Genomic DNA, 24,891 nt, shown 5'->3' with positions numbered 1-24,891 from the left:
CATTTTCATTTGTTATAGCCACATGACGCCAACAGACTGAAACGTTGTGTCGAGGGAGCATTCACCTCGTCAAGCTACTAAATGTAGTAGCTTTTAACGAATGCACTTTCCTTCCACACACAGAGAAAAAATAAACAAAAGGAATAGAATTGAGTATAAACATGGGAAAGCATACAAAAAAAAACATTTCTATAAAGATTAAGATGGCAAACAATTCGGAAAATGGAAGTTGACGAAATGACAGTTGAACACACATCTTCTGCATTATCTGTGTGATGCTCTACCAACCGACCTAATGCAGGAGCTCTCTCCCATCCACTTTCTTGAGTACTTCTGTGTGTGTACTAGATCTAGCTCTGGTAATGTTAGCCAGGGCCCCTCACTGCGATGGCAACAGATGTGGAATATCCTGTCAATGTAGGTGTCATGTAGTGTTTTGAGAGCAGGCAACAGGCCAACTCAATATGCTAAAATGTGTCTAGAAGTGTTCCTAATAAGGTATTCTTGAAAGAACTGTTAAAAGAGCTGAAAATATACTCCTTCCCCCCAAAAAAATAAAAAATAAAAATAAAAAGACACCAATATAGTAACACATGAACAGGCACAGAAAATCAAGGTACAGGCAACAAATAAATAAAATGTATATATATATATATATTGTATTTAATATATATGCAGATATATTTTTCTTCTGGCACACAAAGAGCTTTTATGGACAGCCTCAAAGAGGAACTGATGCAGAAAAAGAGAAAGAAAAACTTCTGGGCAAAGGAACAGACACATAAACCACCACACACTAAAAGCTTCAAAAAATACAATTGTTTTCCTTCAAAGAAAACAAGGGTAAGGAAAGTCACAAAGCCACATGGATTGGTCACAAATCTTTGAGTACAGTAGCAACTTTACATTGCTAGCCAAGCAGCAGCCAAGCTGTGTCATATAGCTACAACCACCAAAGAAAGACTTGTGCCACGGACACAAAATTGCTGCCTACCTAGATCTACGCTCTTGCTAGAAACAGAAAGAATGTAACTGAGATGGCAACTGAGATTTCCGACAAGCAGGTACATCAGGCTACTTTCTATTTTCACAGTCACAACTGAAAGCCTCAACTACCCTGGATTCTTTAGGAATCATGAACCTTCGCACGAGTTGTCAGGCACAGTAACGCTTAAATCCTCAGTGCCAACCACATGCCGCTAAACCAGGCACAGATACCGCGAGCTCATTTCACCTGCTCGCTTCACACCGAACAAGATGGCCGAGCTCGGATGCTTTTGAAAGTGCCGCCATAGCCTAAGCAAGGAAGCAAGGTGTCCTCTGCCAGTGTTTGGACTCTGTTACAATTGTGCTTGCAACCTTGGTTGCATCGAGTCAGATGCGCGAAGTTGCCATGTGGCATTTCACAGTGGCTTGAAAGCATGCATGCAAAGTCATTGTTCCTTTCCCGGGTTCAACAGGCACAAACTGTCAACACCTTTAAAGTGCAAGCAACGAATGGGTAGTAAGTACACCATTTAAGGCACCAAACTAATGACATTCCTTTTCCTCAGCAAGGCTAAATGTAACTTTGCACCCAAAACAACTTAACTACTCTATGTGACAATCATGCGGTAGTTAGCGCATCCCCAAGATGCATAATGCCCTACAAGCTAAGAATTACAGGCCTTATTACGTGGAAAAAATAAAATAATAAGGTTTTAAAGGTCCTTTTCAAATAGCATAAAAACCGAAAGAAATCACATAGCCCACACCTTGTGTAGCATTTGCGAAGAGAAGTGTCAACAACAAAGGCGCCAGCGCAGGTTACAGATACCAACATGAAGGAGGGTGCACTAAATAACAAATGAATCCAGAGAAACACACTTTGGTGCAGACACCAACTACTTCACACAAGACAAGATTTGTTCATAATGGCAGTGCCAAGGATCATCACTTTTTTTTTTGTGTGTGTGCATAGAATGTGTCGGAGCTGCAGCTATGAGCAACCGTACCTCAGCTAGGAGGACCGTACCTCAGCCACCACAGTACACCTAATTCACACTCATTTGAAATCAATTTGCATACAGAACAGATGATGGTAGCTTTACTATACATAAAGTACCATCTTTCAAGTTGCAATTCTTCAAGCATAAGCAAACAAAAGAAAAAAAAAGGAAAACAGTGAAAAATCTGAGGATTAACACTCGAGCTGAAATGATAATAATAAGCAATACAATGACAAAACAGAGTTATTTAGAAAATTGGCTCTCTGCAATCAATGATAAACTGCTAAGGAAGCACGCGGCCACCAGACCATGCATTGGGGTCATACGACTGCAGAGTCGCATTAAAAAAAAAAAGGAATGACAAACACACACAAAAAGCCCGGCTGTTTGTGAACCTTGCAATGCGACTAGTAAGTGGCGGTGCCTCCAAAAAGTTTCAAGCCAAGGCTCCCAAAACTACACACATCTTTTTGCTTGTGTTGAGAAGTGCTGCGCTAAACGCAGTGCATAGGAACAAAAAAGCGCGCATACATCAGGTTTGCAAGCAAATGTCGCATGTTTGCTTTGCAAGTGAGCCATCCCTTGCAAACAATGCATGCAGAGTTTCGAGAACCAGTGGCACCCACTGAGAGGTGTGGGCATTGCAGCCTAATTTCAGTAGCGTAACCTCTCTCGTAAATTGTTAGTGGTACGGGGAAGACAGATTACATGAAATATGCCTGTCATTCTTAACTGCCATGTTGTCTTTCTTCCTGCTCTGCCATGTTGTGCAAAGGCAACTAGCAAGGTATTTACCAACGGAATTCCACAACGCCTATCCACTTTTTACCTTTTGCAGATGCCCGAGGTATTTTTCGACAACACTGTTAGATGCATTTACAAAGCAAATGACAGAGCAGATTTGTTCTTCACAACCAAAGAAGGATCTTTTCGTGTCACTCAATTGGTGTTCTTTGCCAAAAAAAGGCAGCTTCATAACTATAAATTGTAACGCTTGTTTAGAAGTTGCTCATGATTATTGCACTGTAGTTTAATTCTTAGTGAAGACGGGAAGTTATGCACAGACAAAAATCAGACATAGCCCACAGCGGCTAATTTTTTTCACTGTGCCTTTTCTCTTTGCCCGAACTGAAGGTTACATTTATTTCAACCAACAATGGTTTGGTTAGATTTCAGCCAGGTATAGTTGTGAAACTTCCCGAGGTTTATTCTGAAAGTTCACAAGCAATAAGACTGGAAGCAGCCATTACGACAAGGAAATTGTGCAGCGAGAAAGCTGAAACTAGTGCCTCAATATAATATAGACCAAAGATGAAGTCACCAGCCAAGGGAGCAGAAAAACAAAAATTTTCGTGATGAGCTCTTTCCAACTGTTGGTTCACACTTTCAATAGGTAAAGGCAAGTAAAAGACAAAACGCACTGCATCTTTTGCCTCGCATCTTGTGTTTCATATCTTTCCTAATGTCACCTTGTGAACAATTAAAAAGACAAAAATGTGTGCACATTTGCCCGCGAGATAACATTCCAAATGTGTGTAAGCCCTGCAGGACGCTTAAGGAGCCAGCACACTTAAGCAGTAGCGCATATCTTTATCTCAGCGCACCGCTAGCATCACCGTCTACTCTCATTAGTGGTGAGAGAAGGGAGACCACTGAACACAGAAACGGTTCATTCGGCACAAGAGGCAAATAGCACTAGCCCCCATTTTTTGATTTCGGCTCAGCAACTCGGCCCTGCGCAGCGCCGTTCACATTCCTTCAGTTTGTCCCACCCCAATTTCCTGTACATGCAGCAGCCATTACAAGAAAACCACCAGGACAGTCCTGCTGAGCAGATATACAGCGGCCAACCAGCAGTGTAGACGGTGCCGGCCAAGTGGTGCACAAGCAACAAGTTCTTCCATTGACCAGCAAACTTTTCGTTGCACCTATGAAATTCGCTAACCCTCATATCATTAAATGTTCCTCCACCAAACAATTTACCAGGCTTCAGAAAGTGTAAGGTGAGCGCCAGTCCTAGGCCAAAGTGGTCACGATGCTCCCCAGAGATCCACATGCCTCTAATTTTGTATGTATGCACTCTTTAACGTTTTTATGTTTACAAGAAGGCACTGGAGTTAATACACATTGTTTGAGCATTTCCTCATCACAAGGAAAAGCTGAGGAGCATTACTATTGTGTTACATTTACTTTGGTGAAGAGGCGACGCTGTCCTACACTCAGTGGAGTCAAAGCCTGTTGGTGGATACGGGAGTAACTCTTTGCAGCTAACCACAATAAAAAAGGAAGGTGGCATCAAGTTTGGTCAAATGAAAGAAATTGAATATAAAGTAATGAAAGAAATAAGGGGGGGGGGATACAACCAAAATGTCGTTCAGTAGTTGGCACAGGCAGCCAAACACTGAGGCATAAATTCAGGGGCGCATTCACGTTTTGTTGCTGGGCATGATGAATGTGCGGTGCAGGGAAGAGGAGAGGGCAGCCTTGCCAACAGACATTACGCATCGTCTTCAACAATCTTTTTGCGAGCACTCAAGCACTGCTGCAGGCTCTTCCTTCGTGTCCAGGTTGTTCTGGTCCCTCATGACAAATTCACGGCAAGGATTATGATTATAATGATGAGTATCACAGCCACGATGGAGATTATAATGATGCACTTCTGCAGAGCACAAACGGTCGGCGCCGTGGTTTTGTTGAGGAGAAACAATTGGGAATCGGGAAGTGGTGGGAAAAAACAAGGAAGAGTGCAGGGAAGTACGGAAGGGAAAAAGGGAGGAAAAACAAAAATACAAAAGTAAGTAACTGAAACTGAAAATACTCAAAGGACGCGAAGCAAAATTAGAACAAAAATAAAATAAACTGATGCAAATCAACACATCATATGGGTGAACATGAATGACCAAACGAGCCTATTTTCCATTTTAGCTATTTAGCCAATTAAGTGTGTCCATTAAATGTTTCTCATTTCTGCACATGAAGTGTGACAAGCCTTGCTTCAAACTGCGGTGAGCTACTACTATACTGACATTCGACAATATTATAATAATAATAATAAAAAGAAAACATGCACTCTGCTGCAAATCATGCAAAAATAACTAATTATGGCTGCTTGCACGTAAAGCTCTTCTACTTGCCAATTAAGTAAGAAAAGCAAAAAGAATAAGTGTGCCTGTTCAAAAGAAAGCGGCTTTCAGTGAGGCATGTCTGGTGTGCTCAGATGCAAAAGCATTCGCGTTTTAATAAATGTGCACAGAAACATTCTGAAAGGCGTATCTGGTCCAACTTAAAAACCAAGCATGGCTGCCTTTTTCCTTGCCTTGGAATACAAAAGGCTAGTTGAGCCCATACTTTAAAATCACATTGCTAAGACAAACGAACACAAGTGAATAGCTTCCTTTGCAGTCTTGGCTATGCTTACTATAAAACTGCAATAATGTTTTGCTTGTACTTTATGAACAAGTGGAATGCATCAGCTTTTAACTAACCACAGGGATTTACAAGTCTCCAGTAGAGGGACTTAAGTTAGAGTGTGTTGTTCAGAGTTGCTTTAATTTAGTCAGTTGCACAATCTTCTTAAACAAATGATGAAAAAAAGAGAGAAAAATAATAAGAACAAAGAAAAGGAAAGAAGAACACGCTGACCATTCTCTGACGTCCGCTTCTGAAGGACTCAAGACCGCTACACAACCCACTAACATGCTCTGCGCATACTATTATATGCTGTGTGAGCCACATAGTGGAGTAGCGTTCTGTCCCAATTGATGAATGATAAAACGTGAAGCTAACTTCGGAGGAAATGACTGCTGCTATTTGAGCATCTCATCTGCTCTCCTCTGAATAATGTAGAGCTGCTGGTATAGCTGTGCAGCAGAGGCTGAAAGAGCCACATCGAACTCACCCTTCGGGCCTTGCTTTGGTAGACGAGTGCTTTTTTGGTATCCTGCTTGGCAGTCTCGATGTAGTCCCGTGCATGCTCTACATGGTATTCAATCCTGTCGATCATCTCTCCCTGTAAGAACGCATGGCAGTGTGTCAGAATGTAAAGGGATCATTGCCAATTTCCTTCCTAACTGCCTCATTTAAAGCCTTAGATGAGGCTAAGGAGGAATCACCCTTTGGTTAAACATGAACGATACCCTGAAACTGTAATGGAATGTAATGTTTCACTTGGTGGTGTGACAAGTTAAGGCATTCACACGACACTTAGTGCATCTGTGCTACCTTTCTTTAAAACAAAAACAATCACAAGCACCATGAGTTGGCAGTATTGTCCCACCAATCTCATGCATAGACAGCCCAATGTGGTTGTGTCTTTTGTGCGTCTTATGATTAATTTGAAGATGTAACCAGCAGTATGCTTGTCAGCAACATCTGCAGCCCTGTAGCCCCAATGCAGAGAACTCATGGTCACCTCGTGTAAATGCAAATGCGCTCGAACCTCGTCGAAACAGGATATAATGAAACAAATTCGATTCCCCTCGCCATCCCCATAGAGATCCATGTACAGCGAAACCTCGTTAAAACGTACCTGCTTAAAAAGTAGTTTCGTTTTAAAAGTAGTAAAGTCAAATCCCCGACTCAGCGGCCATTGAACATAATGTGTTTTGCATCCGCATAAACCGTACCAGCCTATTGCGTACATAACGGTTAACACGTAGTGTTTCCACTTTTCGTCGCGCTAACACGGCGGTGCTTTGTCTCCATCGGGTGGCCTGGCAGAACAACAAACCTCACGAGATCTGAACAACAGCCTCAAAGTGCCCTGAGCGGTTGCGCGTGAAGCCACAACAACATCAACATCATTTTGGCGCTGTCCCAGAGAGCATTGAGGCATCATGTAAGCGAGAACTCGTGTCATGCCGAAGCTCGGATAAAAAAAGACGCCAGGTAGAAAAATTAGTAGAAAAATTAAACATCGTTCGTGCTGTCGAACGTGACACAAACGATGTCCCCTTCTTTCCACAAGACCTGGCAACATTGGCAGACACTGTCTGATAACGGCAACGCGCTTGATGATGTGACCTGGCAAATAAGGCGATTGCATTGCCAACATTACTGAAGCTTTTCAGGGTTTCACACCACCTGCCTAACACTCATTGGCAAGGACTGTGAAAGAGGTCACAAAATGCCTACCCTCTTTGGCGGTGGACACTGCAGATATGGATTTGAGAGAGTAATGCACAATATTTTGAGAAAAGTGTACTGTAGACTGTAGCTTAGAAATAATATTGGCTGCGTGCATGTTAGGTGGAAGTGTGCAAAACATGCTGGAAGTGACTGTAGTTAAGGGGTCATCTTTATTATTATTATTATTATTTTTGCAGTGCATCCACTCGTTTTGTGGTTGTATAAGCAGGCCGGCTGACAGCAGCTCACCTAAACTCTGCTACACATGAGCAATAAACTGTACCTCTCTGCAATAAACTCTACCCTGCTTGTCACTCTGCTTCCCCCTACTCTACTGCTTTAAATAAATATGAGGAAATATACATGGTCTTGTGGTCCAATGTGTGACAAAAACAAAAACATGCCACAATGAACAAATGCATAGCAATATTAAAAAAAAAAGAGACTCCTTGGGAACAGTTCATGAGTCACGACACAGCAAATGCACCATAAAACAAGTTCAATGCATCCCATGTGTGTTGCAGCAGCTGTCGAAAAAAGTTTGTGCAAAGGTGGAGTCTGTCTAGACGAGAAACGTGAATTTTTTTTTTTGCTATAAAAAATTTGGGGTTCTTATAGCTGAACACTTTAGAATCCCAGGTGCACAAAACTGTCACACACACACACACACACACGCACGCACGCACGCACGCACGCACGCACGCACGCACGCACGCACGCACGCACGCACGCACGCACGCACGCACGCACGCACGCACACACACACACACACACACACACACACACACACACACACACACACACACACACACACACACACACACACACACACACACACACACAAAATCTCCATTCACATTTCTCGAGATTAAGCCTTGCTTATTTTCAGCCTACAAATTCTGAGTTAGTAGAGGCACAACTCCTACATTCTGAGATGATAGAGTGAAATCCTGGTAATATGAAATAACTCAAGTGGTCAATAATTAGAACTGATCAGTTGGTCCCGGCAGAGCCGCATGTATTTAAATAGGAAAAGATATTCCCACCAGTTCGAACTGCGACAACCGTGCAATCGTTATTTGAAAAATAATTTCTCGCCCCGCTCTCATGGACTGCATTGTGTACGAGCCTGAGCCAAAGGCCAGTGTCCAGTGCATCTCTAGCCACCGTATTGACCGAGCAGAAACAATTTGTTGGGTGAGTTGGTTCATGGCTGAGTAGGAAAAAAAATGGTAGCGCAAAAGAAACAAGGACAAGGCCAGTCCTGTGCTCTCGTCACGTCCTCGTTTTTTTTGCGCTCCCATTTTTTTCCTTCTCAACCATATCGCCATGTGCTGAGGAAATTGAGCCTTTAGTGTTGCATGATGCGGTTGACCCTCAAAGCATGCATTAACTACCCTTGAAACCGAGTAAAGCGCTGCACGATTCATCGTTTTGAGATACTTTCAATGTGTGTTGCGCTTCAGCGGATAAACAAATTAATGATGCAGAAAAGAATTTGTTTCTTTAAGGCTTTCCGCATTGCCACCGAATGACCAGTGCTAAATGATGTGGTGTTAATTACTATACACGTAACCTACGAGGCACACCTGTGTGATTATCTTTCTTTTTGAATTACGAGCGGGAAACAGTTGCACTAGCATGGTGATCCATAATTTCCAAGATAGCGTCTCTAAAAACGAATTTATAAGGCACTAGGCCTTGGGGTTACGATACAGTCACCAACCGATAATTAAGACAGCTTTGAGGAAACATCGAACACCTTACATTGCATGCTGCTTGAGAATTAGAACCCTGTCCCACTCTGCCTGCACAACCATGCCACTTTGGCCACCAAGTTGACTAAGTTGAGCAGAAAAGTGATATTTTCATATGCTGCGCCAGCATGGTCACCAATGCGTCCTTGAAATTAAAAGTAGCCGTCAGTCACTTCGTGTAAATGACAGCAAATCTTATTGTGTGACAGGGGGTCGAAGAGAAGTTCAAAGAGGCCATCTATATTCTGCGTAGGCTGTTTCGTAATGTCTGGGAAGCACCTGTCCAACAACACTTGCTCACGCAAGACACTCATCCCCAGTGCACACACCTGGCTTTCTACGAGCATGGCCATGTCCATGAACATGTCATGTAGCTCCCGAATGCTCGTCTCCAGCTTGATGATGTCTGCATGCCGGGCCTCGATGTCAGCCAGCGTCTGCTTCGCCTGCTGCGTCTCCATGATTATCTAACCAAGAGGGAGGAAGGAGGGACGGCATTGCAGGTGAATTATCCTCTGCAAAATGGCGCTGCTTGCAAGAAGTGAGACAATTTCACATGGCTTGCGGCAGTTATCAACAGCGATAAGAGAACAACTAGTTGCTAAACTTTAGATCTCAGTAGTACTGAACACCCCTATAGAAGCGTGAAGCTGCAGGCTTAAGTGACCAAGACAACGAGTAGCAATAAAACCAATGATTGATAACTTTTTAAAAATCCACGTGTCTTTCACTACAAGTGTCAATGTATGCGGTAATGGTACAAGTAGCTCTGCATTCAGTAGAATGCAAAAGTGCTGCTGCAAGACCACAGTGTGTCTCTTGTTTCATTTTGTTAACATTCTCTTATATGCAGGACACACACGTGTACACGTGTATGCACACATGCACAAACAGCTATACAACATTAGCAACATATGTCAGTTGCACCCTGACTTGTCCTTTCGGTGCTATTTTCACAACACTTTCTCCAACGAAATGGACTTTACTTTCCCATTAAGCTTCACTTAAAAGGCAGTCAAATGCTTGTCACTCTGGCCTGTCACTTAAAACAGATCAACACTTACTCCTTGTGTAAAGATGGCAGGGTTCCCGCTCTCCAACATCTCTTCAAGCTCTTCGTTGGTTGTCATACGCCCAGCTGCAGCAGACAAAGCATATGCGGTTTGGCAATGCACTACAGCTGCAGAAGCCTATGACAGCTTGACATTAGACGACTGCACATCTCAAGCACACATCATAGCTTGGTACACTAACACGATGAAAGGGCAAGACAATCCTTCTGTTATCAAATAAACAAGTGTGTGAAACAGGGCAGCCTGAAACTTTCACCAAATTTAAAAAATTAAAGACGAAGAAAAGAAAACGACGAGGCCATGCTTTATACAAACAGTTTCCAGACAGTGGATACCAGGCGACATGCCGCACTTCACACGTCTGCGTACAGCTTGCAGCTAGTTGGCTGGGTCACCAAACAGCGTTTTCTCAGTCCAACTAAAACTGTCAACATTCTACAATGTAATGGTTTTCGAAGAACTAAAGACTCTCCACAAACACGAACATCTGTTCAAACTTGGACACTAATCCAGTGCTTCGTAGCATAGATAGCCTAGCATAGCACAGAAAAGCACATGAAAGTAAGTTCACAACATTAACTCAAGGTAATCCAATAACAAAGCATGATCGCCCAAGCTTCCCGAGACTCTTCAACAGATCAGTACTCTTTCTACAGCTCTATAATTACACAACTGTCTAAAGACAACTGCTCAATGTGGCTGAATAAAATAGATCCTTTTTCTGCATCTATGAACTGAACAAAGCAGTGCACTGGTTGTTTCTTGGCATACAAACATCAGTGATTCAAGCCCCCTGGAAACACTTCATGTTTCTAGCTAAAACAATTTTTAATGCTACAGAGGCAAACTAAATTAATAGATCAATAAATACTGTGGCCTTTATATCATGGTAAATTAGGCCAACTAGATGTGTTTGGGCAAACAAGAAGCTAGACCTCTAAAAACAAGTCCAAATAAGTTCCACAGCTGGCCCATAGGTAGCCCAATACACGGACAATATTTCATACTAATGCCTATTCTTCCTTAGTATATGAATTTTGAAGAACCTTGAGCAAAAATGGCCAAAGACTGGTTGCCATCCTCACAAAGAAACTTTGCACTAACCCAATAATAGTGGTTACTCTTGGGCAGCCTTTGAGTTTTGACAAATTTCTAGTCTACAGGAACATTGCACTCTAGACCACAGTGTGTCTGTAGCCTGAATATGACCATGCCAGTGGATTCATGCATATGAGAACACAAATTGATTTACCTGTTAAAACAAAAAGGCTGAAAGCTGACAAACCTTATAATGACTACAATAAACAAACGAACTGTGCAAACAACTTTGTGAAAACAGGCCAAAATTCACCTGCAGGTCTGGTGTGCTTGGGGTCAATACAGTACCAAACATTAGTAAACTATTCAAATGCAGATTACTCAAACTAGTGTGGAACTTACTGATTTCTAGTTGCCGCTGAATGCGAGCCTTGCACCTCTCCCTGTAATCTGTTTGGGTTTTGTTGTAGTCTGTCATCACTTCCACAAACTTCTGAGACAGCATTGAATGCTGCATGTCGAAAATGGATACAGAGGGTGGCAGGAAAATGGAGAAAAAAGACAAGAAAGAGAGAGAGAGTTGGTCACTTTAGTAACGGCTACAGGGAAGAGAGCATTCCAAATTACATGAAATGTTCTGGTTGGCTCATTACAGGCATCCTGTTCTAAGTACATAGTGAACATCGAACGGCCTGAAAAGACAATGGACGACACATACTGGCACCGACACACCTATGTTAGTGCATCCGTACGTCACGTATGTTGCATTCTTGTTTAACTTTCCCTCTGGCTTTTCAGCTGTTAGGTGTTCACTATGACTGCAAAACCAATTGACCAATGTCCAAGCCATCACAAAGACTAAATGTTGCTGCAATGTGATAGCACACAGTAGTGTACATGCGCAACCTGAAGTGAAGACTGTGGTGCACACGTGAACACACAAAAGCTGCCAGCAGTTGTCAATTCAAGGCTAAATTAAGATTTTTTTGGAAGCAGCATAGTCCTTATACTTTTCCTGGAGATATAATTATATTATGAAATGCTAAGTACATGGAAAGAAAACACTGTAGGTGCCTGCATTTGATGCAATTAGGCATTAGGATTTATTTTTAGCACAAGAGTGCAATAGGCTGAATATGCTGACAAGGCCTAGTATTGCTGTGCTGTTTTGAGAATGGGCTCTAATTGCTATACGGACTACTCAAAAGGAACCTGCCAAATTTATGCTGTATGGGTAACAACATACCATTCATGAGTTCAAAACAGTGCTCTTCGAAATTCACTCCGCATGTCTACCAGAAGGAAATGACTTTTCTTTCTCGTTCAAGGTCAGGTCACATAGTGATGCAAGGCCAGAACGCTTTTGGCTAGTTACCTGTGTCTTGCGTATCCTGAAGTCTGCGGACATCATTTGCGTCTGCTCCAACTGCTCGATGTTCTGCTCCATGACTGGAAACAGGATTGAGAGAAAAAAAATGAGAAAGTAAATAACAACGAACGGCATTCCTGAATATGCACTTTGTGACAACAGGTTTCAAAAGACTTAGATGCTACAAATGGGAGACTAACAGGCACTGAAGCCAAAGCAGGCAAATGGGCACATAGGTGCTTTGACCTTATGGAAACATTATGTCCCTTTCGCTTACGGTGGGCAATTAGTGGGTATTATTAAGTGGGTATTAGCTATAGACTGATGTACATGCATTACAATTTACCATGTCACCGTGGTATTAAGACATAGCTCAGAACGTCAGAATTGGCAGTAATCTCTTACGAAGCCAGTTGTCAATCAAAACATGCAGAACCCTTCCTGCAATGTAGAACAATGCCTTGATTGATTCATAGGGTTTTAACATCCCAGAGTAGCACTGGGACTGCTAGAGATGCTGTAGTGAACGACTCCGAATTAACTTTGACCACCTCACAGGGGGATTCTTTATCATGATCTTTACCTAAGTACATGAGTGTTTTTGCATTATGCCTCCTGCAAAATGCACTTGTAGTGGCCAAAAATCAAACCCAAGACCTCGTGCTTGGCAGCATAATACTATGGCCACGGAGCCACAGCTGCAGGTGGCTATAGGTATCTATAGGTGTAAAAGCAAAAAAATAGACAGTTGGGCGAGTTGGTACGGTAACATGATCTTGGCTTGTGATTGGCCTAAGGTGCATAGGTGTCTACAGGTGTCTACAGGTGTCTTATATCGACGTCCAAGGTGCATTTTCGATTGCAGTTGAGCCTGACTGGAATTGAACTTCTCAATTGTAATTGGCTCCCTTCCGAAGATCCCTCCCTCCCCCCCCCAAATGCTGTCGAGATACTCAATCCCAATTGGACTTTAGCATGGTCAAGGGTGCATCGTGCGATACTTGTATTACTTATCCACTGGTGTAAACGTTCAACAGCAAAGTGCTCTTCTTAACAATGGTCTCAACGTTTTTTTTCTTATTGAAAAGGTTGCACAGCACAAAAGCGCTTTGAACACATTGTGGTTCAAGTAGCACCATTAGATGCCACTGTCAGAACTGCTGTTTGTGTCTATACCTCGGTATCAGAGTTATATGGCAATGGCAATGCGTCAGCCTAAACTCTAAAATAAAAAGAAGCGTAAAGAAATAAAATATAAATAAACTTGCCACTGCTTGGGATCAAACCAACAGCTTCCAGACATTGTATGCAGCATTCTATCAGCTGTGAATTGATGGCAGGTCTTCTCAATTCTCAATTATATTCAGGCGAAGAACTTCTGGTTAATGAGCATAAATTTAACCCTTGGTTCTTTTTCCCTCTCACCTCTGTGAGGTGCAGGGAAGAGACATAAAGCTGAACCAGTAGCACTGAAAGATTATTGCACAGCCCTTGCATGGTTGTAAAAGAAAGCAACACGTCTAGCCATCATTACAGTGGCAGTACTCACCCTTTAACTTGGCCCGTACTTTGTTGGCAGTCTTCTTGATGTCGGCCATAAGGTCCTCCAGCTCATGCTTGACCTCTGTGTCACAAAACACAAGCAAAAAAAAATGTAGTACAGCAATATTGCAACCTTCCTTACCGATGAACTAACTTAAGCCCATTGCAGAATGAAGACCTCTACAAATCTGATTATCCATGTCGCGCATCAACTACAATGACCCTACATCATGATTTTCTAATCTCACGACTACATCTATCCTGCATCCCTGTCAACTGCATTACTCATCCCTTGGTTTCGACAGCGGTACAAACGTACAAAGGGAAGCTAGTTATTGGATCTGCATTAATAATCAAATAGACCAATGGTTATCTGTTCTACAGGTAACATGACCTGCACAGCTTCTTTTATTCACCATTGAATCTCAAATTGAATACCGTGCACATATTGTACCAGCATCTTATCTTTAAATTCATACAGCTGCATTTTTCTATCTCTCAATGCTGTATCCATCTTTTTCCTTTGCATGGCTAATGATAAATGTTAGTGTAAAGTATAATTGAAACAATATTATAGTGTTCAATTTGCTGAAACAGTACAGTGGGTTGTGACATTATGATGGATCCAATATAATCATGACAATCCGGGACATTTTAACAACAATATGAAGCATGGCACACAAGTGTTATTGCATTCTTCCCCTATCAGAATGTGGCCACTGACACTGGGAATTGAACCAGTGACCTTGATGTTCAGTAACCAAATCCCATGTAAAATAATATACCTTACAATACAGGACACTGATTGAATGCCTCCAATGTGGAAATTGCATTATTTTTAACAAACTTAACCCCCTATGTTTTGATGTGGGGATGCTGTTACCCTGGTTGCCGATTAAAAAGAAAAAAAAATGGAAAAGAAAAGAAAAGAAAAGATTGCACTTGCTTATTACAAACTCATTTTTATAGCTGGCAATTAGAAGCTGTGAACAACTGCTTTTCTTCCTGTGCTCTTAGTTCTGAAGACTGTCTACTTGCAGCCAATGCGAGGCGCTATCTTCTGCTGGCCCCACCAGACACACAGAAAAAAAAAGAGAAAGTATGATCCTACGTACTCTCATCAGTCTGTGGAGCTGATAAAATGGCACTGTGTTTTTTCTTGACTTCTTCGACATTTGCTTGTATTTTGTCGATATTCTCACGAATCTCCTCCACCTGAAAATAGAACGCAGAGAAAAGGAGCATCTTATAAACAAGAAGTAACAACGTGAGAGTAAAATTTCACCATCCAAATTCTTATTATAAAGGAAGCATAAGCACATCTACTGGAGCACGTGGCACTCGCCAAGCTGCAACCCAATCCTTCAGTTAGATGAACTTTTTTTTTTGTTGTTGTATGCAAACAAGCATCCAGTGACGTGTTTGTCAAAATCATTGAAAACAGGTTTCTCTCTTAATGCTGTTCTCTTGTTGCTCAAATTTTGCAGAAAGATCTCATTTCAAGGTGCGAATTGTTCAGTACGTATCACACTTGGTGCTGTTACTTGCTTCTAGTGTCAAGCAAAATAATTTCGAATTTGCCTTCATCTGTACCCCTCGCAGTAAGCGATGCTTAAAACATGGCGGCTATGCCCCTTCTGCTGTGTGCAATACGACAAGGCATGGTTTTCAAGATTGGTTTTCATTAATTGCTAGGGGATGCATTTGAAAGATGCACCATGAAGGTAACATGTCCTTATTATTTTTTTTCTTAAAACCAGGTAAGTAACATTGCTAAGTGTTATACTGAATGATCTGAACTATAAAATGTGATCGTTCCGCAAAATTCTAGTAAGAACAGAGCAGCGGTAAACGCCAAATCATTTTTCTATAAATTTGAGAGAAAATAATTTTCTGACGACTACGATACTCCCTAATGCTGAATTTGAGCGTAGCTCATAAGTGTTTTCACTTCGCAAGGTAATTGGCTGGTGCGGACAATCTGTCTCGTATGGCAAATTGCAAATGGAGCGAAGTGTGGCACGAATGCCTCACTAATCAGGAGATCGTGAGAGGCAGCACATGGGTGACGCGTGGGCACGATTTGCAGCAGCCGCTGCAGACAGACTTCCGCTCATGCAGCGCTTTGTTTCCATACAGACGACGTGCGCTAGTCTGGTACCACCTCATAGCCGTCGTTGCTGCAGAGCCCGTCTTGTGCTTTTGCCATGCCCTCCTCCTCCGCTTTCCTTCTCACGCTCTCTTCGCTATTGCAGTCTTTCATCCTCCCCTGCGCTTCGTGTTCGCTCTGTCATCCTTCGCTATGCTCATACGCTCGGTTACGAGGAACGCCAATGCTCACCACTGCAACGGCTGCCTAAGAGTCTCGCTCTAAAATGGATGTCCATGCGCTGTGAGTAATCTATGGAGACCCGTCAGAACATGCATCAAAGTCTGTTAAGCAGCCTCATTTGTGCAACAAATCTCGCAAGAAAGACACTGAACAAATGTCATTAGACAGCACATGATGAAGCAGATATTCCAAAACAGATATGCAACAGCATAGTATCACTACAAATATTGAAAAATCTGAATAGTATACATGACAATCCCATAGCCATACAAGCTATAAGTACGTGAATGTGTGTTTATTATAGATAGAGTATTCAGTGAAGAAATAACTTTGCAGTTGATCTGAGATAAAAGCACTTTTTTTTCAGCAACAGAATGTTCATGCCAGTGAACATAGTTGCATGACAATAACTGCAACATTCACCAATAGTTGCTTAATTACTTCAGGGCATGTGCTGCTATTGCAAAATTCAAAGTGGACAGTGTTTGGGGCATGTCCAGTTATTAAGAAACCAGAGACTACCAGCAACAGTTTTAAAATATCCCTCTATGAACGTGTCATGAGACACATTCATGTTCCGCTTACCTTTTCCCAGAATGCCTTCCTTATGCGCTGTAAAACAAAACTATGTGGAACAAAACTGTACTTCATGTAAGATATCGGCCATGAATATTTAGAAGCTGGTGACAGCCTCAGGACTCTTGCTAGTCCCGAGACTGTCAGTAGTGGCGTTGCCTTGATAACTGGCTGGCTTCAATTTAGCAAATGCAATGTGCTTTCTAGAGTAACTTATCTGATGTCTGCCGGCACAAATACTACTGTATCACCAAGCACCTCTTTATACCAGTTGTACCTTTTTACTTTTCTTTTTGTCCTAAAGCCGTTAGTTTGCCCTGTGAAAATTAGCTACATGTATGTGGTTCAAAAAAGCTGTTACATGTGATTCGGAAGCCCTGGCTTCCATAAAAAAGAGTAAGAAAGTGGAAACATGGTGCATGAGTCCAACTGAGCAAGGCTGGTTGGGATGAAAACCCAGAAGTTACAGATGATGCTAATGGGACCGTTTGAAGCCTGGAGCACACTCTTTACAAATTATCTAAAGTCATTGCTAAAGCACCTGGTACAGTGCTGGATGACAGTTTTGTGCAAGCTCTATGAAAATATTTCCATTAAAACACTTTTGGACTGCCTAAATGTAGCCTGCAATCAGCTAAAGGACCGAGGAAAAAAGTAAACAGAACAGAACTCAAAGGTCTCAGCCTGTTGAGACACACGATTACTAATTTATAATCCAACAGCTGGTAACATGTGGACGTGACCTTCTCACAGAAAAGAATGAGTCAACCTCTATTGCGGTGAGAGAAATAAGCAGTGGTGCACTGTGCAATACAGTTCCCATTCTTCTAGAACAGTGGTAGGCCCAAGGGCTCAAGCAAGACAGAAACAGCCCGCACGTCACTCCGCGGCTCGCTAGCTGTCATGCATGCAGCTGCAGCGCAAAGGGCAGCGAACTCCCGGAAATGTTGCTGCTCTGGAAGCACAGCCATGGAGAGGAGCTTTAGGCTGCAGATGGCCCTGGTCACGTCAAAATGTCATTGTGAAGTCGGGAGATAAGGCAGCAGCTGGCTGCTGCCGGCAAAAGTCGCCCACGAGGCATGCAGAGTCCCGTACAAACCCTGCTGGACGCCAACTTGGTGCGGCAGCTGCGGCCGCCATACGAACGATGAGAAGTATGCTGATGGGTTGGCTAATAACATTTTTTTAGAATACTTCTTTTTCTCATTTATTTCAGTGTCTCTTTGTGCGAAAGCATTTTTAACATTAACCGAATGTTTTAACCTTGACATTCAGTCGTCTAATTTTTTCAGTGTACAACATAATGCCTGTGTTGGTGCGAGACCAGGGTAGCATTACAAACTAATATAGGCTAGCAATTAAAACAAAAATAGTTGTCATGGGTGAGTTGCTCTGAATACTCTAAACAGACAACACTACTGGAAGCAGTGAAAATAATCAAGCAGTTACATTAAAAGGCTCAACACAAACCAATTACTGCTATCTATAGATTTTTTTTCTGAGCCGTGGCGAGGTATTGCCACAGCATGCCACTCCTATCGATTAAGTCGGACAAAGGCTTAGTTTAATGAGCCTTGAAGTAAGTTAGAAGTAATGTCATTATATTCCTCGAACGCCAAAGTGGGACAAAAGATGGAGATAGAAACAACAATTCCTCCCAAGTTTTGTTTATGTGAAGGGAAAACTCTTTTCCAAGCTATTCAGTAAACTTGCACTTGTGTTTTGGCATTATTCCATGTGCTTGGATTCCAACACCATGTGCACGACAAGTAAGACTGCATGAAGACAGCATGCCCAGTGTGCTTTGGCTCGTTAGCCACCACATCGAGAAGGCCATTGCAGCAGCGTCGAGAAAACGTATGAGGCGTTAAGCGATTGTGCATTCTAGGAGGGCTGCGATGTTACAACGTTTCGTAAAGTGAACCGCTCACTTGCCTTCGCACTGTTATCAGAAGCACACTTTCGTCAGCAAAAGTCTCATTTTGACCTACCATACGAGGGAGAGCTAACGGTTAACTTTTGGAACCGTTATAGGATCACAGGTGCTGCTGCCTCACTTCCAGCAGTGTGTTGCTTCGTTGCCTGCCTTTCAAGTGTTTGAAAGGGGTGTCACCGCACATGAGAAAGTGAACAGCCGAATCGGTACCACAGGGCAGGCATTTTGGGATAACTTGGGGACCAGAGAGGCAAAAGCGGGACAAAACACCGTCTCACACATAAGCCATGGGACAGTGGGAGCACGGTGGTAAGAACTAGATGCATCCCGCCTAAACCTGGCTGTCAGGTCACCTTAGAAGTCGAATCTATCAGGGGCCAGGCTCTTCTTATCATCACCCAAAAGACTAAACGGCTGCACCGGAGGCTTATGCAGGAACTAGCATAAAATTCCTCCTAAGAAATACCTGTGTGAATTTCTAAGCATCCAAGAATGAAACAGTACCGCTATATGAAAAAAAGAAAAAAAAAAAAACCATGTACGGCCTTTAAAGCTGACAGTGCGATGAAAACAGGATGCTCAAGCCAAATAAAGGCACCTAAAACTATAGCTATGCTTGATTTGGACAAAATGGCCAAGTACAAACAGTTGGATATGTACAGCGTTTAGTGATCCAAACGTGATAATGAGGCCGCATAGGGGTCGGCACTTCTTGCGCCACTGGTGAGCGCTGGGTGATCACTATGCAGTCAAATGGCAGTCACAGGGCTAGCACAAAGGCTCTCGCTTTCATTGTATACCACAATGACTCAGCTTGGTGTCCCCTGTGCCCATCAGCGGCACGAAAAGCACCGGTAGCCACGCACTCCGAATATCACATTTGAATCGCTGAACACTGTGCATTCTTTAGCAGAACCAGGCCAACCATTTTATACCTACTCATGGTCAGAACTAGTGCCATAGCATGCACAAAGCTCCTACTCTATTTCACGGCACAAGGAAGCAAGACCAAATGCCCTCCTCACTTTGTAGCTACAAGGCAAAAAAAAAAAAAAATGTTACCGAAGCTCAGTGAACAGCCCGAGACATGCCCCACATACCTTTGACAGGGACTTAGGTACAGTTGCTTTCTCTCTCCTATTATTTTGACACAAAAGCAGTAACCATATAGAAGGATGATGCTGTATGATGGCATATAGCAACGAAATCATCAAGGACAGGGTCAGTGTGCTCTACTGTTAAAGGGAGCACACAGCCGCCGTTCACAAGCAAATCCTACCCTGGAAATTTTAGAAAAGTTTGGTTGCTCCATTGCTTGATTCATGGGGTCAAACGTCCCAAAGTGACACACAGTCTACCCGAGATGCCACAGATGAGAGCTCCATACTGCTTATTTGGACAACATAGAAGTCTCTCAACAGGGACCCCAAGCTTGGTACATGAGTGTTATAGCATTATGCCCACACCTGAATGGCCATGAGTGAGAATTGAACGTACAACCTTGCACGCAGTAGCACCACAATCACTGAGCTGTCACGGCAATGCTAGAAATTGGGTTTGCAGCAGATGACTTGCTGTAGGTGGCATTCCTTCCCCTACATGTGCATCAACTCTGCTTGCACTGGCAGCCAAACCTCGGGAGCCCACCAAGTGTGAACAGCACACTTGCGCATTGTCTTATAAGTAAACTGAACATCGACATCAGGAACACGCCCGTTTTCATTGGCTTCTAAGGATCTGAGTCTTCATAGGAATTCAGGCTCTTTTGCACCAAAACCACAATCCGATTACGAGGCAGGGGTTAATTTTTGACCACCTGGGCTTGCTTCTTTAACCTGCACCCAAATTTGGGTGCACTCATTTGGGTACAAACGGGCATTCCTGCATTTCACTCACATTGAAATGTGGCCACCGTGACAGGGATAGAACTCTCATGCTCAGCAGCGTGATTCCTACCGTGGCGGGTTTAAGAGCCTTCGTAAAGTGCTGATTGAACAAAAGGGTTGGTGCTTGCATAATAGATTACATTTTCTTTCATTCAGTCCAGCGTTTCCTTCAAAGACTACTACTGCAATTGGAGGCAAATTATCTCGAGAGATGGTGGGTGTAAAAAATACCTTTCACTGACCTACTAGTGGCAGGCTACTGGCCTCAATCCATGCTTTGAACCAATAAGAGAATGGGTAACCTTTACTTACCTCTGCAAAGAATTCTTCCATGAAATTTGCCCCATCTTCTACTGTGACAGAAACGTCGTCTTCACCTTGTGCCTGTAAAGGCAAGATAAAAGGTGCCCAAATTACAGGAGGTAGAAAGTACGGCAGAGAATTAATGTGATGCCTAGTAGAGAACATGCACCAGTGAGGCCGTCTGCACAAGAATGGAGTTCACAAGAGTGCAACCCTTCCCCACACACACACACACACACACATAAAAAGAAAAAAAAACCTCGACCTAGTTGTGGCCTTTATAAGAAGAAACTCACAGGAGTAGGGGCAGAGAATCTAAACGTCTTAAACAATGTTTTTCAAAAATGTCAATTTTTCATGTTTTTCAATTTTTTTTAGAGCACATCTGTAGTGGCGTGGCATGGCCATCCTGTGAAATTTAATGCCTGTGACGTATAGTAACATTTCGGCATGAACCAAAGCTTGGAACATCAAGGTATCGATTATGTCATTTACATCATGTATTAACAGTGAAGAAAGGCTCTTTCTGCATGGGATGATGTCACTGTGTCACTATGAGGTTTGGCTAGCCAACTGAATAGATCATTTTATGTGAAACCATGTTTTGTGTTATACAAACGCTAAATATATACAAGTAAGAGGAGTTAAAAGAGTGCAAGTAGCTTGTGTAGTGATAAATAAAACAATTGAGATGTGTGATGAAACGCATATGCAATGATGAAAATACACTTTTTTTTTTTACATTACATAAAACGGCTTTGTGTGTGTATCCGTTTGCATTGTCATTCTTAATTCTGTTTTGAATCTGATTTCATTGAACTTCAGAAAATTGTAACCAATCCGCAGCACTTGGGAGCCTCGATCAATACCATATGAACTGTACAGTATATTTAAAGAGAAATTTGTTATACAGTGGCAGCTGTGTGCCAGTCTACAATGAACAAACAGTTGCAATAAATTTTTGAAATGATGCCATAATAGCAAAGTTAGAGGCATCTGATGTACAACTACATTGCCGCTGCGGTTCCTTGCTTGCCTTCACTACCCTACCCACTGGTGCTCTCCTCGCCATGTACTTTCACCAGCTCCACACGGTACAGGGAACGCTAAAGGTCACACTCAATATACCAGAGGAAATGCTCCTCCATTGCCTGCCCTTAATCGCCCTCCATGCAACGCCAACTGAATGGAAGCTTCAAGGATGGATCAGTGGCATACAATGGGTGAGGCCCCCTCTCTTTTTTTTTTTTAGAACAGAGAGGCAGCTCTCGTTAAGTTGGTGCTATCGTTAGTCTGATTAATCAACAGCTTTTACCTTTATGACGTCGCACAAAGGTTCCTGTTGGTGTCACAACAAGTGAAAAAAAAAAAAAAAGAAACCTGGAAAGCTCTGTCTGGAGAGTGGGGAGGGGTATGGTATTGCTATCTTTTAATTTGTTGTCGCCCTGCAATGCATAGCGCTGCCATGTTCGCCAAAGATGATTGGCACAGTATTCTTTACACTATGAATGTGTTCATTTCAAAAGTGCTAAAAATACAAGAGGCGGTTTAGGGGCTCTTTAGTGGCACGTCAGCTCCTGGGTAATTAAAGAACTTGAATGGGAATCGCAGCAAGGCAAGTAGATTATATATGGCAGTTCTGAATTTCATCCAATAAAAACTGTCCTTGGAGAACCAGTATGCTGAACACTGATTCAAATAATGCAGGGCAAATTGCTTTGTTTACTTTAATAGGACAACACTCCATTCACCTTACCATAAGTCTCAAGGCACAGAGAAACTATACAGTAGAATTTCATAACACTAAATGCTAATGCAACATTCATAATACATGACGACCACTTCACTTTCAATGTCACATGATTGTCCCGCCTTGTTTGTTACATTTGCTTCAAAATGCCTTAACAAAACAAAACCCATGTGTGAAAGTCTATCAAGCTGCACTTTCATGATCACTCTTTTTTCAGACCTCAGCAATGAAATTCCCCCATGCCATAACATGCAAAAGCGCATTAGAAAGCCTCAGCTGAAAGGAACGCATGTGTCAGCACCAGTGCACTAAAAGGTAGTGAAGGCATAGGAATGCAGTTTAGCACACGAAAAAATTAGGCCATAAATTGGGGTTCATCGAGGATGCTATTAAATGCTGAGTCATGGAATTTTTCCGTATGTGTCATTGTATTTCAGACACCAGGAGAACATAAGTAAAAAGAGCCCTAGACCTGTGAACATGTTAGTTTCTATGCAGTCATGAACATTAACAGCTGTGCCAGCCCACATTCCTGAGTAATCTCATACACTCTTGCACAGAAAACACTGAATCTTGTCCAACCACATGTGGGGCATTATAGGCATTGTGTTCCAATATGCTTAAATATAGAACTGGAGTTGTCACGTTGCCTTCCTGTGTGCTTTTATCCAATACTTTTTAATTTTTTTTTTCAGCCCTCAAAGCATCCGTAACTGCTACAAATTTCGCAAGGATTTTTGCTGAACAGAACGTGCCTGGAATATGTTTTCCCATCCTGTGTTCCCAGTGGTGGTGTACTTGGAGATATTATGGTTACACGTGCATGGCAAAACCAAAACCAAATCCAAATAACAAAGACCAGATACTAATTCACTGTAGAACAGTTGTTACTTGTAGCTGATACACACTACAAACAAGAAAGATTGTAGCTTCGGGTAATGGCCAGGAGACAGGGGCAAAAATATTCAAAAGGGAGAGTGGATGCACAGCATTGATGAATGCACCTAAACTAACCTAAACTTTCTTTTATTCGAAAGTTTGCTCTGTGCTACAAAACATTTGATGCGCGCATGTTATATATACACATATTAGTTGGCTATGTTCGATGAAATCTATGATGCGGACCACAGATCTATACGTGGGGGTCAGGTGGGCATCTTGCGTGCAGCTCAACTTTAGGAAGGTAGTAACTACCCTGACGCCCAGCGACAATGTTGCTACTAATTAGGTTGGAGTCCTGTAGCACCAAGCTATCCGAAGTGAGTAAGTCGTATGTGAACAAAGACTTCCATTCCTTTTTGGCAAGAGGCTCAGCATTGTTCCCAACATTAGATCTTGGTTTGGATGTAGCGTGTGCACACGATGACACAACAGAAATTGTGTCGTAAAGTATATGAGGGTGGCTATACGGGCTCATTGGTAGGTTGTCTTCTACAGTACAGTTCCTCCAAGAAAGACTCTCTGAAAATCTCTGACCAGCTTCTAAAGTTTGAGAACCTTTGATCAGTTCCTACTGACTTAGTGACCTACCTGAAAGAGGCATGGCTTAACATGAACAATAAACGCAAATAAGTGCCGACCTGTGGAATTAAAATGAGTAAAATCCTGCCGACATGGCATGAGGTTGGGTTGCGAGGGTGGGTGAATTAAACAGCATGAATTTTTTTTAAAGGCTCGCCCTGAGTGCACACATTTTACAAGAGATACGCATGCACTTTAGTAAAATTATTTAAGTTTAGATGCAGCTGACAAGTAGCAACTAACTTGGCACAGCAAATACTGATAAGCAACACATTGTTTTTAGATCACAGCAATTTCTTAGCGACTTTAGCATTGCCAATTAAGCCTGCTTCAGTAACTTGTCTGTATAATCTTGCTCGAAGCAAGTACTACATCTGGCATCTTTTCACCACTGGAATAGTTCAAAAAGAAGGTACAGAGACAGCCAATTGAAAGTCCTTCACAAAAATGATTCATTTTTTTTTTGTAAAATGTGACACACTATTCACAAAATTGTAAAATGAGGCCAAATTCATTCAGTTTGCGAAAAATTTAGGAGATTTGGCAAGTATGAACAGCCCATTTTGAATTTCCTACGTAACCACTGTGCCAAAGACATCATCATGACAATTTCACAACATTTTTAATTGCATTTGCATCATTTTCATGCAGGAAAAGCTTATAGAAGCTGTGTATTTGCATCCTTGCTCATTT

General features: G+C 42.3%; 1 protein-coding gene across 1 annotated transcript in view; it reads right to left on the bottom strand.

The window, feature by feature from the left end:
• Nucleotides 1-645: 645 nt before the first annotated feature.
• The window catches only part of Syx1A (Syntaxin 1A), a 29,376-nt gene continuing 5,130 nt past the window's right edge, over nucleotides 646-24,891 (bottom strand). Inside the window, exons 2-10 of the mRNA XM_075685527.1 lie at nucleotides 20,937-21,008; nucleotides 15,010-15,109; nucleotides 13,902-13,976; nucleotides 12,359-12,432; nucleotides 11,386-11,494; nucleotides 9,937-10,010; nucleotides 9,202-9,339; nucleotides 5,887-5,997; nucleotides 646-4,647 (exon numbers count right to left, since the gene is read on the bottom strand). Coding sequence (XP_075541642.1) covers nucleotides 4,570-4,647; nucleotides 5,887-5,997; nucleotides 9,202-9,339; nucleotides 9,937-10,010; nucleotides 11,386-11,494; nucleotides 12,359-12,432; nucleotides 13,902-13,976; nucleotides 15,010-15,109; nucleotides 20,937-21,008 — 831 coding nt within the window. The 3' untranslated portion in view covers nucleotides 646-4,569. The remainder of the gene's footprint in view (nucleotides 4,648-5,886; nucleotides 5,998-9,201; nucleotides 9,340-9,936; nucleotides 10,011-11,385; nucleotides 11,495-12,358; nucleotides 12,433-13,901; nucleotides 13,977-15,009; nucleotides 15,110-20,936; nucleotides 21,009-24,891) is intronic.

This window comes from Dermacentor variabilis, chromosome 3 (genome assembly GCF_050947875.1).
Source record: "Dermacentor variabilis isolate Ectoservices chromosome 3, ASM5094787v1, whole genome shotgun sequence".
In the NCBI taxonomy this organism is placed as follows: domain Eukaryota; kingdom Metazoa; phylum Arthropoda; class Arachnida; order Ixodida; family Ixodidae; genus Dermacentor; species Dermacentor variabilis.
This window is presented reverse-complemented; position numbering and strand designations above follow the sequence as displayed.